Below are 14,551 nucleotides of genomic sequence, written 5' to 3' on the forward strand. Positions count from 1 at the left end.
CTGTTGCCCAACTAATATGCCTGTTATGTTTTGGTGCATTCGTATAGCTATTGCCAGTGGTTCTATAGACATTATAAACAGCAAGGGAGATAAGGGATCTCCTTGCCTACATCCTCTTTGTATTTTAAAAGATCTGGATATGTTACGATTAGTTATGATTTCAGCATATGGTTCTGTATAAAGTAGTTTTATCCACTTATTAAAATTTTCTCCAAAACCAAAACGTGTAAGGATCTCAAATAGATAGGACCATTCCACTCTGTCAAACGCTTTTTCCGCGTCTAATGACAGTAATGCTGTATCTGCTGCCCCCTTTTCTTCAAACAATATATTTAGTATTCTCCTAACATTAAAGAAGCCTTGCCTATTTTTTACAAAGCCATTTTGATCTTTGTCAATAATATTTGGAATAATTTTCTCAAGTCTCCTGGCTATTATCTTACTCAAAATTTTTAAATCCACATTTAAAAGACTGATTGGCCTAAAATTTTCACAATTGTTATTTGGTTTGCCAGGTTTTGGCAACAAAGTGATTAGAGCTCCTCTTAAGGATATTGGGAGAATTCCATTTCGAAAAGATTCCATGAACATTTCTAATAGTGGTGGCATAAGTCTATGTTTAAACATTTTATAAATTTCAATAGGTATTCCATCTGGCCCTGGGGTTTTCCCTCCTTTGATATTGTCAATGGCAACAGATAATTCCATTAAAGTTATATCTTTTTCTAGTTCTTCTTTAATTTCTTCTGATATTCTGGGAATATGAATATGATCCAAAAAATTATTTAGTTCTAAAGTATTTAAACCTATTTCTGAGCTATACAGATTTTCAAAAAAATTCTTGAAGGTTTCATTTATTTCAATTGGGTCCACAATAGTTTCATTATTACCATTTTTCAATGAAGTTATTAGCCTTTCATTCTGCATTTGCTTGATGCGCCATGCTAGCACCCTGCCAGGTTTTTCACCTTGGTCATAGAATGTCTGTTTAAGTCGTAGTAGATCTGATAAAGCTTTTGTTGAAGATATTTCATTATATTGCGTTCTTAGTAGAAGTAGTTCTTGGTGAGTACCTTGAGATCCTGATTGATAGTATTCTTCTTCTAATTTCTTTATTTTTGTTTCTAGTGATTTTGTCTTCTTATACGTTTCCTTAGCTTTAGAGCTAGTGATATTAATTATTTGTCCTCTAATAAATGCCTTAAATGCTTCCCATCTGATACTTCCTGAGGTCTCTGTTGTATTTGTTTCAAAATAGAATTTAATCTGTTCGTCAAGAAAGGTAACAAAGCCTGTATCCGCAAGCCATTTCGTTTTAAATCTCCATTTAGGACGATCACAAGTCAATTTGGGATCACAGTAGATTAAAGAGTTTGGGGCATGGTCTGACAGGAGTATTGCATCATAGGAAACCTTCTTAATTTTACATTTTAGTATTGCTGAAATCAGGAAGAAGTCTATACGGGAATATGACTGATGTGTACTAGAAAAGCATGAGTATTTTTTATCATTGGGATTGTCTTCCCTCCACACATCGATCAAATTCATTTCTTTCATGAAATAATGAATGACACTCCTGCTTCCCGAATGTGATCGATCCATTCCTGAACTTTTGTCTTTCCAAGGGTCTAATGTACAATTGAAGTCGCCCGCCATAATACAAGCACCAGGTAAAGAAGCAATAATTAGAAATAAGTCTTGGAAAAATTTTGGCTCATCTGTATTTGGGGCATAAATATTTACCAGAATTAATTGTTCCCTGAGAATTTTCCCTTGAATAATCAGGTACCGTCCTGCCTTGTCCCTAATAACTTTGTGAATCTGTAAAGGAATAGAATCATGAACCAAGATCATGACACCCCTTGCCTGAGAGGTGAAGGGGGCTGACAAAATGTTTCCTTTCCACCTCCTCCTCACTTTGAGCTCATCTCCAAGTGTTAAGTGAGTTTCTTGAAGAAATACTATGTTAGATTGTAATACTTTAATCCTGTTCATAACTTGTTTGACCTTTTTTGTTTTTTGTAGCCCTCTGCAATTCCAGGATGTAATTTTAACCTTTAGTTCAACAGACATTGAGATAAATGACTTTGAGTTTCCCCAACATTTTAAGTAATTTCAGCCCAAATACAGAGGGAAAGGAACCAAGAACGAAATACTTTCCCCTGGCCATTAACATACACCTGAGAGTCATTCCTCCAGGTGCCCCCCCACCCCCTTCAAATATTGGACCTCCAGAAAGCAAAAAGCTGGTCCACACAATGTGAGGAACAGTATAACCATGCTGATGCATAATAATAATAATAGTCAAAATAATTTAAGAGGAAAAAAAAAAAAGAGAAACTGAATATACCTAACTGCTCTGCTACTATCATTCAGATAATTGTTTTAGAGCAACCCAACAAATGAAAAACATACCTATATGTGGTCTCCTGAATTAAGTAATATATATTAAATAAATCGTTTCTTATCGATAGACAGGTGAGGGAGGGTACTCAGAACAGTGTATCAAATTAAACAATTTTAACTTTGCCCTCCACTTCTGTCTCTACAAATACAGGATAACAGAGTAATGTATCAACAGCGACTTAATTTGCATGTCTTATGGTCCTCTACTCCTCAGTACCTCAGTTCTGTTCCTTATCCGACTGGATTTTCTTAATAAAATGTTCGGCTTCGTCTGCGTTGTTGAAGATGTGGGAGCGATCGTTGTAGGTCACTATAAGCCGAGCCGGAGGGATCATGCCGTACCGGAGCCCAAGTGATCGTAGTTGTCGCCTCGCCTCCTCAAACTCCTTCATCTTCTTGTGCGTCTCCGCTGTCATGTCATTGTAGAATCTCACCGGCTGGTTTTTGTAGAGGATCTGCCGTTTTGCCCTGGCCGCTCTCATCACCGCTTCCTTATCCTTATAATTCAAGAACTTCATTATAAGGGTCCTCGATGCAGAATTAGACCCATGTTGTCGTTTTGGTCCAAGCCTGTGTGCTCTTTCCACCGTGATTGTCCCCCGGAGCGGAGTCAGCTCCAGCGCCTCCGGTATCCAGCTCTCCAGGAAGCCACAGGTGTCTACACCTTCTGCGCCCTCAGGTAAATTAACAAGCCTTACATTGGAGCGACGTGACCGGGTCTCCAGGTCCAGTACTTTCTCTTCGAGGTCTTTATTTTTCCTCTCTAGATTTTTCACCTTCTCTTGTAGCTCAGTTGTATCATCTTCTGTTGTCGAAATCCTCGCCTCTGCCTGTGTGACTCTTCGTGAGCAGTCTGTCAAGTCCTTCTTCACATTTTCGATGGCAGTGAGGATACCATCAAATTTGGATGAGAACTCAGACTTCATGTTATTAATAGCCGTTAGTATAGTTGTCAAAGTGGTACCGGACTCCTCGTTGGTAGTAATATCCGCCTCCGACTGCTTCTGGCAGTCAACGCTAGTGGTGGCGCCAGTGTCCGCGGTAGGATTCATGTTGCTAGCAGTTAGTTTATCTTTAGCGGTTGACGTTGCAAAGTTGGTCAGGCTGGATTGATGTATCTGGCCACGATTCGTCTTCTTAGGTGGCATCGGTATTATTTTTTAGTACTGGTGTAGTTGTCGGGCCGTTTGATTCATACGAATTTTGCTTTTAGAAAGGATTTTAAGGATTTGAGTAGCAGAGCAGTCTTACACGCGTCTCATCAGCATGCCGCCATGACCGGAAGCCCCCAGAAAAGGCCATTTAATGGCATTAAAAAGTGGCATAGATCTTAATAGGTGACCATTCTGTTCAGTGACTAAATGTGTATTTCTTGTCTGTCCCTGCTGGCAGCCATATTATCCCATGAAAGCAAGTGTGCCATTGGTGAAGACAGTGATGATAATGTGTCAATACTTCAGACAACCACACTTTAAAACACTGAACCAGCCCTTAAAGCATGATACATAGTTGGATAATAATGGCTTTTCAACGCCCAGTCTTAAGCTGTGTTTTGTTCAAACTTTTATTTTCATGCTATGAAGAGTTAGATGCCAGTTTTAATAAAAGTAGACGAGTTATTACTTTATTAAAAGTGATTCCTAATTTATGTAGAACTCTTCTGATTTAAAGTATACTGTCTACTGGCGACCACATCCATTCAACATCTCGAGAGCTGATTGATGACAGCCAAATGACCCGTAACGCATGAAAACATGGCCCCTTTAATTCCTAACAAGTATCATATGTGCGAGACACCACATTTTTCTCTTCCTGCGGGGCATGTATTTCTGTAACCTACAGACAAACAATGTCGAAGTTCAGACACGCGCTAATGAAAAGGGCATTTGTTGCCAGAAACATCCACAGAGCAGCAGACTTAGCACACCAACAAAACACAGCATTACTCCAAGACATCCCTAAAACATGTGTCGAACAAAGCCTGCACGCTGCCTGTGCGTGCCTCAGCGCGTCCAAATGTCAGATTTGGACGAATTGCTGGGAAGTGTCTGCGAGGGCGAGGGGTATTATCTGTCTCCTGTTGATTATAGAGACGGGAACTGAGCAAAATGGGCAGCTTGGCAATAAAAGAGACAACTCACGGGATGTTTCACTCAAGTCCAGTGGAAAGCAAAGTTTTGTTTTGGGAAAATCCACAGTCCTGTGCACAGACTATCAATGGGAGCCAGACTGAGAAGAAATGCTTTGACGTCAAATGATAAACATCTTCAGAGTGAACTCTACTGGTGAACTGTTTGACCTTTTTTTGTGTATTTTCCTTCTTATCTTCAGTGTTCGGCCACAAAGCCAGCTGTTGATAGCAATAAAGTGATCATTTTTTAAGGTCTTACCATCTTGTGCTTCATTTTTTAAAGATGTGGAGCTGATCGTGACTCATTCTGAAACTGTGTGTGACTCAGTTTGAGGGGATGAATCACAAGGAGGTTTTTCAGATTCAAGGCCATGGTGTGTGATACTTTGACATCCGAGGATGACAGATCCACACACGGTATAAACTAAACCAATCACCACATTGCTTGAGCAAGTGTTTTCATGCGAAAGCTGAATTTGTTTGACCGTGACTGTGTCCATTTTAACTATGAAAGCTGTGAGGATGCCTACAGGGATAGTTGAGTTTTTAAAAGTGTGGTTGTATGAGGTATTAACTTCGCAGAGAAAGATACCGTTTCCGTGAACCAGCCTGAGACGTGGACATTCGCTCTCCTGATTAAACGGCTGCCAGGAGGGACAGAATTAAAAACAGATTTCAGTCAATTAACAAAAGGCTCATATGATAAAATCTAAGCGTGCTTAAGTCTATGATATCATAAGAATATGTTTGCCATTTTACCTCACCATTAGACGGCCTTTTCTGGCAGGAAACTCAGGTTTGTAAGCCATTTTCTCCCCACACCAAATTCCATAGAGAAAATAAGCATTTTGTTGCTCACAGGGACACAGGACTTACTGGTCTGCTACTGCCTCATCGGGTACGTTTGTGTCACTGAGTTAAATCCGAACAAAGGATTTCAAACACCGAAATCACAAGAGAACACATTGGAAACAACACGAGGCAGCAGTGGATCAGCAACTCCTGTGTGCCTTGATTGTAAAATTGCTGATTTTCTCTACGGACTTTGGTGCATATTCTTTAGCAAGCATAGATTGTGCTTGGCTTTGTGCTTTGATAAGGCTGGTGGCAATACTACATACAACCAAACTTCAAAAAAACATCCCTTTAACATTAGTTGCAGAGTGTTGGAGGCAGGGCTGACAGCATCTTTTCTATTGTCCACAACCATACACAACGGTGATTGCACTTCGACACTGCCATCATTGAGTCCATCCTCACCTCCTCCACCACAGTCTGGTATGCTGCAGCGCATCATCCGTTCTGCAGAAAAGGTGATTGGCTGCAACCTAACATCTCTCCATGACCTGCTGTCAGTCTCATGAACAGCCAGCCGACAATACAGCCAACATTATATTAATATTAACACATGTAATGTGACATGTATGCGTCACATTAACGCAAACCTATATTATAAAATAATGACAATAATTCCTTTTAACCCACTGCACCTTATGTAAATATTTTGTCTTTGTGTTACTGTATACATTTTTTATATTTTATGGTTATTATTTTTATTTTCTAATTGTATCTTATTCTATTTAAATGCACTAAAACTTCAAGCACAATTCTTTATATGCGTAAATGTACTTGGCAACAAAAAACTATTCTGAATTGAATACTTGCAGTTTGTATGCTGATTGCTCGGTATTGTCCTTGTATAAAACAAATACAAACTGAATATGGAGAAAAGAGAGAATAATTCTCCAAATGCACTGCATCTTTTGTCACTCTCACCTTTGCCGCCACCATCATGTTCTGCCACAATCAGCTCCTCCCCCTCCAGCTTGTCCCCGCTCTCTGGCAGCATCGCAGACCCCCTCCGCCGCAACATCTCTCCACCCTCCTCCTCGCTGCCCGGATGCTGAAGCACAAACTCTGACCTGCAGCGGAGACACTGCAGTTGAATGCAGCTGGGGCGGAGCTCGGAGTCTCGCCGCTGGTTTTCCTCCACCACGCGAGTCAGCACAACAGTTAGAGCCTAGTCAGAAGAAAACAGTAACATAACAGCAAGCTCATCACATCTGCAGGGTGATGAACACTGAAAAAAGCTCTTCACATATTAGAATCAGAGTTACTTAATGTGTCGTTTGGCACTGAGATGATGTTGCACAATATAAGGAGACATCATTAAAAATGAGGTACAGTAAAGCTGGTACAGAAGATATTTACACAGTGTTAAAGACACAAGGAGCAACTCTCAATGAAAAGGATCAGAGATATAATCTGTTGTTTAAGAGTAAGGTGTGCAACCTCTGTGCTTACATCATGAACACAGTGAGTATGATTCATGACATGGAAAAACATGCCACAGCAACAGAGTTGGCTCCACCATGATTGGCTTTAGATGTTTCACCTGAAGTCACTTTAATTTATCTTACTGATAAACTGCTGAGTATATTATTTTAAGTAGATTTTTATGTATGTTTTATTATTTTCACATTGCACTTGAGTTTGGTGTATGATTGAATTGGTTGCATCCGTGACATAACCTGTATGTACTGCTGCCACTGCTGTAAAGGAGAGTTTTAAACTCAATGAGTTAAACAAAAACATAAACCTCATTGTTAAAAATGTATTAACTTAAACTATCCACTTGTTTCTCCTCTAATTACCAATTAAGACAATCTACACAAGTTTTTTAAACACTATATGAAAGCTTTCCTATTTCTATTTTCATGTTCGTTAAATGAGGGCTCTTCTTCTAAAGGTCTATGTGTGACCTTTGCACACAGTGTGTGTGTGTGTTGTTAACCTGTAGTGCCTGATCTGGGTGATCATCCAGTAGAACATAGCGCCGCCTCCTCTTCTCCCTGCTGATGTAGTCGAAATGCAGCTCCACAGCTGGAAGCATCTCTTCCGTGTCCTTACCCAAAGACAGAAGAGGAGATTTACTATGGTTCAAATATTTATTGGAAAATTAGTGGCAACAATATGAAGATGCAAAATGTTTGAAAACGCAGGTTTAATACCAAGTGAAAGGAGAAAAATTAATCTAAAATCTGCTTTCCAACTTTCTTACTCATATCATGAACCATACATTAGTTTTCTTTCTCTTCATATTCCTTTCAAGCTCTTACTAAACGATTCCACGCAGCCTCGGTGGTCTCCACCCGGGCCAGGCTGTTCAGCTCCAGGCGGCATCTCTCCTGACCACGCTGCATGTCCACCTCCAGCACCAGACCCTGTTTGACACGCAGAAACACCTCACTTCTCCTCCTGTCTTTCTCCTCACCGCTGTCGCTGCTGTCTTCCTCCTCTTTTTCAGACAGGACCCCCACAAGAAGTGGGTGACACAGGTCCACTGAGGTAAAAAAAGAAAGAAAGAAGGTCAGAGAGAAAAATGGAGAACAAAAACAGTTTGTCTTAAAAAAGGATGTGCAGGGTCTATTTAAACGTATAAGTGTAATTGAGTAATCGCTTATCCTTTACCTTGTTTAAAGTATCTAGATGTCCACTATTTCGGGTGAGTTCATGCCAGAAATACGAATGTAAATAGATAAAATCAAATATAAATCAATGCAGCAACTGTGTTTAATGCATTGACCTTCCACACCTGAATTGCTTTTTTTCTTGTTCTGATCTGCTTTTCTGGCCTGGTTTATTGGTCTTATTTGGTATTTCTTCTTTTTGCCATGTTACATTGTTTTTGTTTATATCGTGTTTATGTTTGTATTTTTTTTCTTCGCTTCCAAACACTAAATCAGTGAAGAAAAGGGTTAAAAAATAGTTCAGGTGATTCAAGAGGCCCATTTAATGATGTTCTAGAATACTCTATTACTTAAGATTTCTTCTGGCATCTTCTGTTTGACTCAATTTCTATCTATTTCTATTTAGATGATTTAAATTCATACAAATTACACACTGGGGAGGTAAAACCTGAATTTTGATGAACAAAAAAACTGGCGAGTCCTACCTCCCAAGTCCTCTTCTTCTTCCTCCTTAGTGTCTCCACTTCCTGTTCGTGCTGACCTCTGGGAATCTGGACTTGGCCCAAGAGAGCTTGCAACTCCCTGACTAATCTGACCGTCAACCGTGCTGTCCTCCAAAGTGGACTCCATATGCTGAGTGCTCTCAATGGGCCACTGTAGCGTGGACTCTGTATCCTGGTCTCCATCCACGTCAGAAGTACTCAGCATGGTCTCAGACGAGAGAAGTGGAGGGGGGAGAACCACAGGGACGACCAGGGATGGCGCACTGGCAGACGGACGTGGGGTGGAAGTACTGAAGCCGTTGTGGAGATTTTGATGTTGAGAGTTAAACTGGTTTGCGATGACAGTTGTCACAGAGGGGGAACCTCCATCTAAATGGTGATGGTACCTCAGCCAATCCTCCCCGAGCTGCTCTCTGAAGCTGGACATCCGCTCAATCTCCTCCTGGTGAGGAAGAACAAGACCTAGAAGAGGAGGAACATGTTTACATGCAAACACTTAAAGCTACAAGTGGAAAACTTGGGTAAAAGTTAATTGAAAACCTACTCTGTGAGGCGGAAAGCTGTCGAGGCACGTAATCTGTATCACTGGGCTCCGATATGCTGGCCTTGCGCACTTTGACCTTACTCTGGAACACAATTAAAACAAAATGATATCACAGCTTTCATTGATTAAACTTAACAAGTAACACGCATCTTTATACACCCTGGGGCAGATTTCTTACCCTGGATTTCTTTTTGCGAAAGCTTGAGACCGCCGCGCCGCCAACTGACAGGCTGTCAGTGAGCTCCCCGGCTCCACTAGACACTTCTTGGGTTCCCCGTTCTGGTGGCATGGCAGCTGGTAGAGACTTCTGGGCCTGGACAATTAACTGACCTGGTTTAGGCAGCACCTGCAAAACAAAGTTTGAACTGTAGAATGGGCTCAATACCGATTTTACATCTTTTAAACTACTAACCTCTAAACAACACATTTTGTGCACATGCATTTACCACCTAGCCACTACAGCAACGATCAGTAACGATCCAACTGTGTAACAAAATGATTCTGCTCCCATGTCAATGAACACCTCACAACATGACCCAGTTAAAATGCTGTAGCTGCTCTTTATTTACATTTTTTATAGACTCTACCGAGTGAAAAGTGATATTTGGGATTTTTGGATGGTATCAGGTGTTCTTGTTTTCCAATATCAAATTCAGAGACTCAGACAGAAAGATATCAATACTGAGGCTGCGTGTTTTGGAATAAATAGGTCATTATATTACGAGTACCACACTCTAATATGAGAAAATAAACAGTGGGAGGGAGCATGTCCTTAAGCTCAAATCACAGGGGGTCAAAAAAACTGATACATGATCTAGAGGTGAATGAGATTTGTGAGTTGCCATTAGGGCTGCAACAGATAATTCATCATTAATTGATATCCCTAACTATTTAGATGAATAATTTATAAGTTTATGTGTTTTATATGAATAATCTTAACAAGTTCTGAGTTTTTAGCTTCTTAAATGTGAATATTTTCAGGTTATTTTGCATATAACAAAAAATCATTAACACTGAATATTTTTGTGGACAAAAAAAGATGTTTGAGAACATCATTATTTCAAGGTTTGGGAAACACTGATCAACATTTTTCAACATTACCAAACTAACCAAATTGAGTAAACAATTGACAGATTAAACGATTATGTACATGTGTGTAGTTGCCATTTTAGAGGTGAACAAGTGAGCTTGGCCATACAAGGAGTGAAAAACTTACTGATATCTCGTACGACGAAAGTTGGATACCATCGAGTTTCAGCTGGAAAGAAACCAAAACATTAGTTATGCAGCAAAACTAAAACAAAGCATGACAACAATGACATGCCTTGTTTCTCAGTCAATTATCACCATTGACTCAGATTGATGTTTTTCCAATCTAATAAGACTAAAGACTACAATCTGCTTAAATCTTCAACTAGAACCGTTACTCACACTAAGATTGGCAGCCTTTGGGGAGAGATGTCTGACGGTGCAGGTGCGGTGCAGTTTCTGGAAGTACAGTGGGTTGCCTTCCAGATGAAGCTGCAAGAAGAAAAAAAAAGAAATTTTCCAGCACACACATGAAGCATGTGACATCATTGCACCCATTACGACAGTGGGAATTTAGAGGATAAAACAAGTGATTTCATACTGTGTTGAGGCAGTGCAGCAAGGAGAGAGGAGCCAGCTGAGAGTGCTCTAACAGGAGGTTGTAGGCGAGGTCTAAGTGCTGGAGTGAAGACAACTGCTCTACACCTGTTTAATTATAGAGAGAAACACAATTTGGGTGAGACATACAAACAATAAAGCCAACGGGAACCTTCAGCTAAAATATCAAATTTCAGTCTGATGTGTTTCTTCCTTTAAACAAAATAAATAAGCAGCTATAGGTTTAATGTTCCTTCTGTCAAGACAAACAACATGTAAGAGAAATGGAAGGATGCAACAGTGGGAGTGATTACCATCCTGTTTTTCTTTCTTCTTTTGAATATTTCTATCAGAAAGACTATAATATCAGACTATCAGATCTGACTAGGCCCTGATTGTCTAAAAAAAAGCCATAACATTAGTTACCATTTATAGTCTCAAGTTCATTGTTCCTGAGGATGAGTGTGAGCAGTTTGGTCCTGGCACTCAGGGCCAGCATTGGCGCCCTCTGCAGGCAATTGTAGCCAAGGTTCAAGTGTTCCAGCTCACTCAGGGGCTGGAAGAAAGCAACGTGGTAATAAAAGAAAGGCCAAAAGGGCAGAAGAATGGATAAAAACAAGCATAAAATGTCAATTAAATTACATTTTCACAACCTGTGGTACCAAGCATACCTTTAGAAATTCAGCACATTCTTGGATCTTGTTATGGCTAAGATCCAGAGATTTAAGGACATTCAGTAAGCTCTACAAAAGACAGAGCAGAGAAAGCTGGAGTCAGAGGACGACAAAGTCAGCTAATAAGCCACTAATGGAGCATGCCTGTGCATGTGTGTGTCTCACAATTGACTGGTCAAGGCAGGTGATTGAGTTGTAGCTGAAGTTCAGGGTATGTAGTTCAAGCCAAGGCAGTGCAGAGCTCAGGTCTCCTCCACATAGAGAAAGCAGCTCCTAGAAAGCAAACCAGACAAACACACGTTTGACTTTTGCTGCCATAAAGTAAATGCAGTGCAGCTGACAGTACATGGCAGTACCTCCAGGGAGCACAGGCTCTTTGAGCAGGTGAACACCTCTAACTGGGAGTAAACTCCTCTGAGTCCCTCTAGACAGTGTGGGGGGATTCGCTTGAGCTGGTGAGGCGGAGGGAGAAGAAGAAACACAATTTGTGGTCATTAGGGCTGGACGTCAAGAACAACTTGATCTAGCCGACCAATTTCATTAGATTGGTATGGAAGGAAAGTATCATTCAGGAATGAGTATTGAAGAATCAGTACATAGAGATGTGACCAATGAGCCGTGATAAAAGTGTTTTATACCTCCAAACACTTCAGTGACTTGAACGGGAAGATTTTCACCATAGACTGAAGTCTCAAATCTGGAGGGTTGATGAGCTGAAAGAGAAAATTGACATATTAAGTCACCCAAGGTTCATACCTGCCGAACAAACACACCTCAAAGATAAAATGAGAAAGGACTCAGAGAAGAGGAAAACACAATGATACAGCAATAGATCCTTGTCCTGACTGATCAGATTCAATTAGTGATACACTGAGGCCAGATATTTACATTTTCACAATAATAATTAATACATAACATGCTCTAAACAACATCACTAATTCATGCCTCCGTAATACAAACAGATTTTAAGAGACTGAAGGTGATGAAAGACATTTTTGGGGATTTTGTTCTTGGACTGGAGAGTTTATTAAGGCCTCCTCCTCCAACAGATTCCGTGAGACATTCTGACCAATACAGAACAGCTGACCTGTTGTCAAAAGCCCACCTTGAGTGAGACAGTCTTCTGCAAAATGTCAAACAGAAACTGCAGCTGCAGCAGGGAAGCAGTGTCAGCAGGGTGGGAAGGCAGCGCCAGGAAGCCATGCTGCTGGCTCCTGGACAGCAAATACTGTTCAAACAGCCTGGTGAGGTGCTGCAAGCTGGAGGCTGGCAAGGTCAGCGTGCTGCTGCCGTCCAGCACCAAGTCACCTGGAGCGTTGAAAAGACAACACAGTTAAAATCCAAGGAATATACGCAAGGTTATATTTAACTCCAACAAGAATGAACATACATTACATGATCAAACTACTCTAAGGTATGCCTTTCCAGTCAGTAAAAAAATAAATAAAATGAATCACAATTTATTTTATACTATACAATTTATATTAGAAATTTGACTGTAGTCAAATGAGCCTGTAACAGTGTAAAAACAATCAAGCTAGCCTACACTTCAAAATATGTGCACATACGGATGTTTACATCTTTAACACATTTTCCATGTGTTCATTTCCAGTTTGAAGTGGTTAAACTGTACAGTTTCTAAGATGTTTACAGCTATAATTGCATATATACGATATCCACCATTTGCTAATGTAAAATATGAATTCCTTGAAAAGTGATGAACCACTCTACGATAGAAATATAACGAGAATTAAAATTGCTTGAAACAGTGAAATTTATTCAGTATTCAGAATGAGAACTTTTTTAAGGATCTTTTAATATTTTAAAATAGTTAATTTCCTAGATTATTAGTGAAGGTTGAGCTGAACTCTTCTCAAAATTCCCACAGTTTAGTGCTTTAGTGTTAGTTAGACAGTATTTCATTGATAAACTGAAACTGTGTTAAGACTGTAAACACTGTTTTCGTCCTTTGTGTCTGCTTTAACACACATTCTGTAGCGTAGGCTGGCTTGACCGCACGGAATGCCCAGGAGTCAGGACAGAAGCACGTCATTATTTATGAGAGGACCCAGCTTTCACACGTTTATGTATGTTATTCACTTGAAGGTACAGAAAGTGGAACATTACCATTATTTCGGAGCAGTCTGGCTAAGCTGTGTACAAGGGAGGACTGGCCGCTGTGAGATACTGCCATCCTGCAACGTTTCACACAAAGCTCTGCGTTAGCAAAACTACATGTCAACACACATTTCCAGTAGTGCTTCGTCTAACTGCTGTAAAAACAGTTATTAAGATAGTGCACGTGGCGTTACTGAACATTTAAAACTCTATTACTGTAGCCTGCAGGCAGCCAACGTTATCTCCGCTAATAGTAACTAGCAAAACAACTTCCTGGTAGCTAAGCTAAGCTATGATAAAACGACATACCTTTGCAGAGACAGCCACGAAAAAAGATGCCGAACATCAAGTTACCACTAAGGAAATGAAAGAATGAAGCTAAATATTTTTGTGAATGAAGAAAAACAACTGTCAGCAGCAAATAGTTGGTGTCATAGTGCAGTGCACGCACGGTGATGTTGACATTTTTGACATCACATGACAGCGGCACAGAGCTGCTACGGTGGCCCCAGCAGACCAAAAATTAACACTCATAAATTGCACATCTACCCAATAAGGTTAAGATTTTTTTAAATTATTATTATTATTTTTTACTTTATCAAATTGCCACTCGGGGACAAATAAAGTTCCTCGAAATTGATTAATTTCAATGATGCTCTTTTTTTTCCCATTATAGGTTGGTGGTACTGCAGGAAGCCACTAAGTGGCGCACTTTAGTAAGGAGTCAAAAGTGCAGGACACACAAATGGACACATGCAGGCCTTTGTGCATGATTGTGAAAACGAACCTCTAGTAAGTCTTTCCCAACTAATAGAAACGCACCACAATCACTAATCTATGTATGATACAAGATCTTTAGCTGGAAGGAAACACAAGAACAAAGATCCATCCATGAATCCAGACTCAATATTTCAAAACTGTCATGCATGGCCCTTTTGAAGTTTCAAGACTTCACCTTTTGTTCTTCACAGTTTTTAGAATTGTGCAGTGAGGACGGTGCTTGTGGTGCCAGAGGGTTTTAATAGATATCAGCTGTCAAACTTACCAACGGAGATTCACACCATACAATATCTGCCTGC

At 40.2% G+C, this 14,551-nt stretch overlaps 1 protein-coding gene across 1 annotated transcript in view; it reads right to left on the reverse strand.

Moving 5' to 3' along the window:
* The window catches only part of LOC122760830 (serine/threonine kinase 11 interacting protein), a 34,976-nt gene extending 21,025 nt beyond the window's left edge, over positions 1 to 13,951 (reverse strand). Inside the window, exons 1-17 of the mRNA XM_044016011.1 lie at positions 13,782 to 13,951; positions 13,482 to 13,549; positions 12,460 to 12,662; positions 11,993 to 12,067; positions 11,711 to 11,806; positions 11,520 to 11,627; positions 11,352 to 11,423; positions 11,107 to 11,236; positions 10,685 to 10,788; positions 10,486 to 10,575; positions 10,271 to 10,312; positions 9,233 to 9,400; positions 9,055 to 9,136; positions 8,493 to 8,972; positions 7,657 to 7,880; positions 7,332 to 7,442; positions 6,314 to 6,557 (exon numbers count right to left, since the gene is read on the reverse strand). Coding sequence (XP_043871946.1) covers positions 6,314 to 6,557; positions 7,332 to 7,442; positions 7,657 to 7,880; positions 8,493 to 8,972; positions 9,055 to 9,136; positions 9,233 to 9,400; positions 10,271 to 10,312; positions 10,486 to 10,575; positions 10,685 to 10,788; positions 11,107 to 11,236; positions 11,352 to 11,423; positions 11,520 to 11,627; positions 11,711 to 11,806; positions 11,993 to 12,067; positions 12,460 to 12,662; positions 13,482 to 13,548 — 2,296 coding nt within the window. The 5' untranslated portion in view covers position 13,549; positions 13,782 to 13,951. The remainder of the gene's footprint in view (positions 1 to 6,313; positions 6,558 to 7,331; positions 7,443 to 7,656; positions 7,881 to 8,492; positions 8,973 to 9,054; positions 9,137 to 9,232; positions 9,401 to 10,270; positions 10,313 to 10,485; positions 10,576 to 10,684; positions 10,789 to 11,106; positions 11,237 to 11,351; positions 11,424 to 11,519; positions 11,628 to 11,710; positions 11,807 to 11,992; positions 12,068 to 12,459; positions 12,663 to 13,481; positions 13,550 to 13,781) is intronic.
* Between the last annotated feature and the right edge of the window lie 600 nt (positions 13,952 to 14,551).

The sequence above is a fragment of the Solea senegalensis genome, linkage group LG2, assembly GCF_019176455.1.
Source record: "Solea senegalensis isolate Sse05_10M linkage group LG2, IFAPA_SoseM_1, whole genome shotgun sequence".
NCBI classification, from domain to species: Eukaryota; Metazoa; Chordata; class Actinopteri; order Pleuronectiformes; family Soleidae; genus Solea; species Solea senegalensis.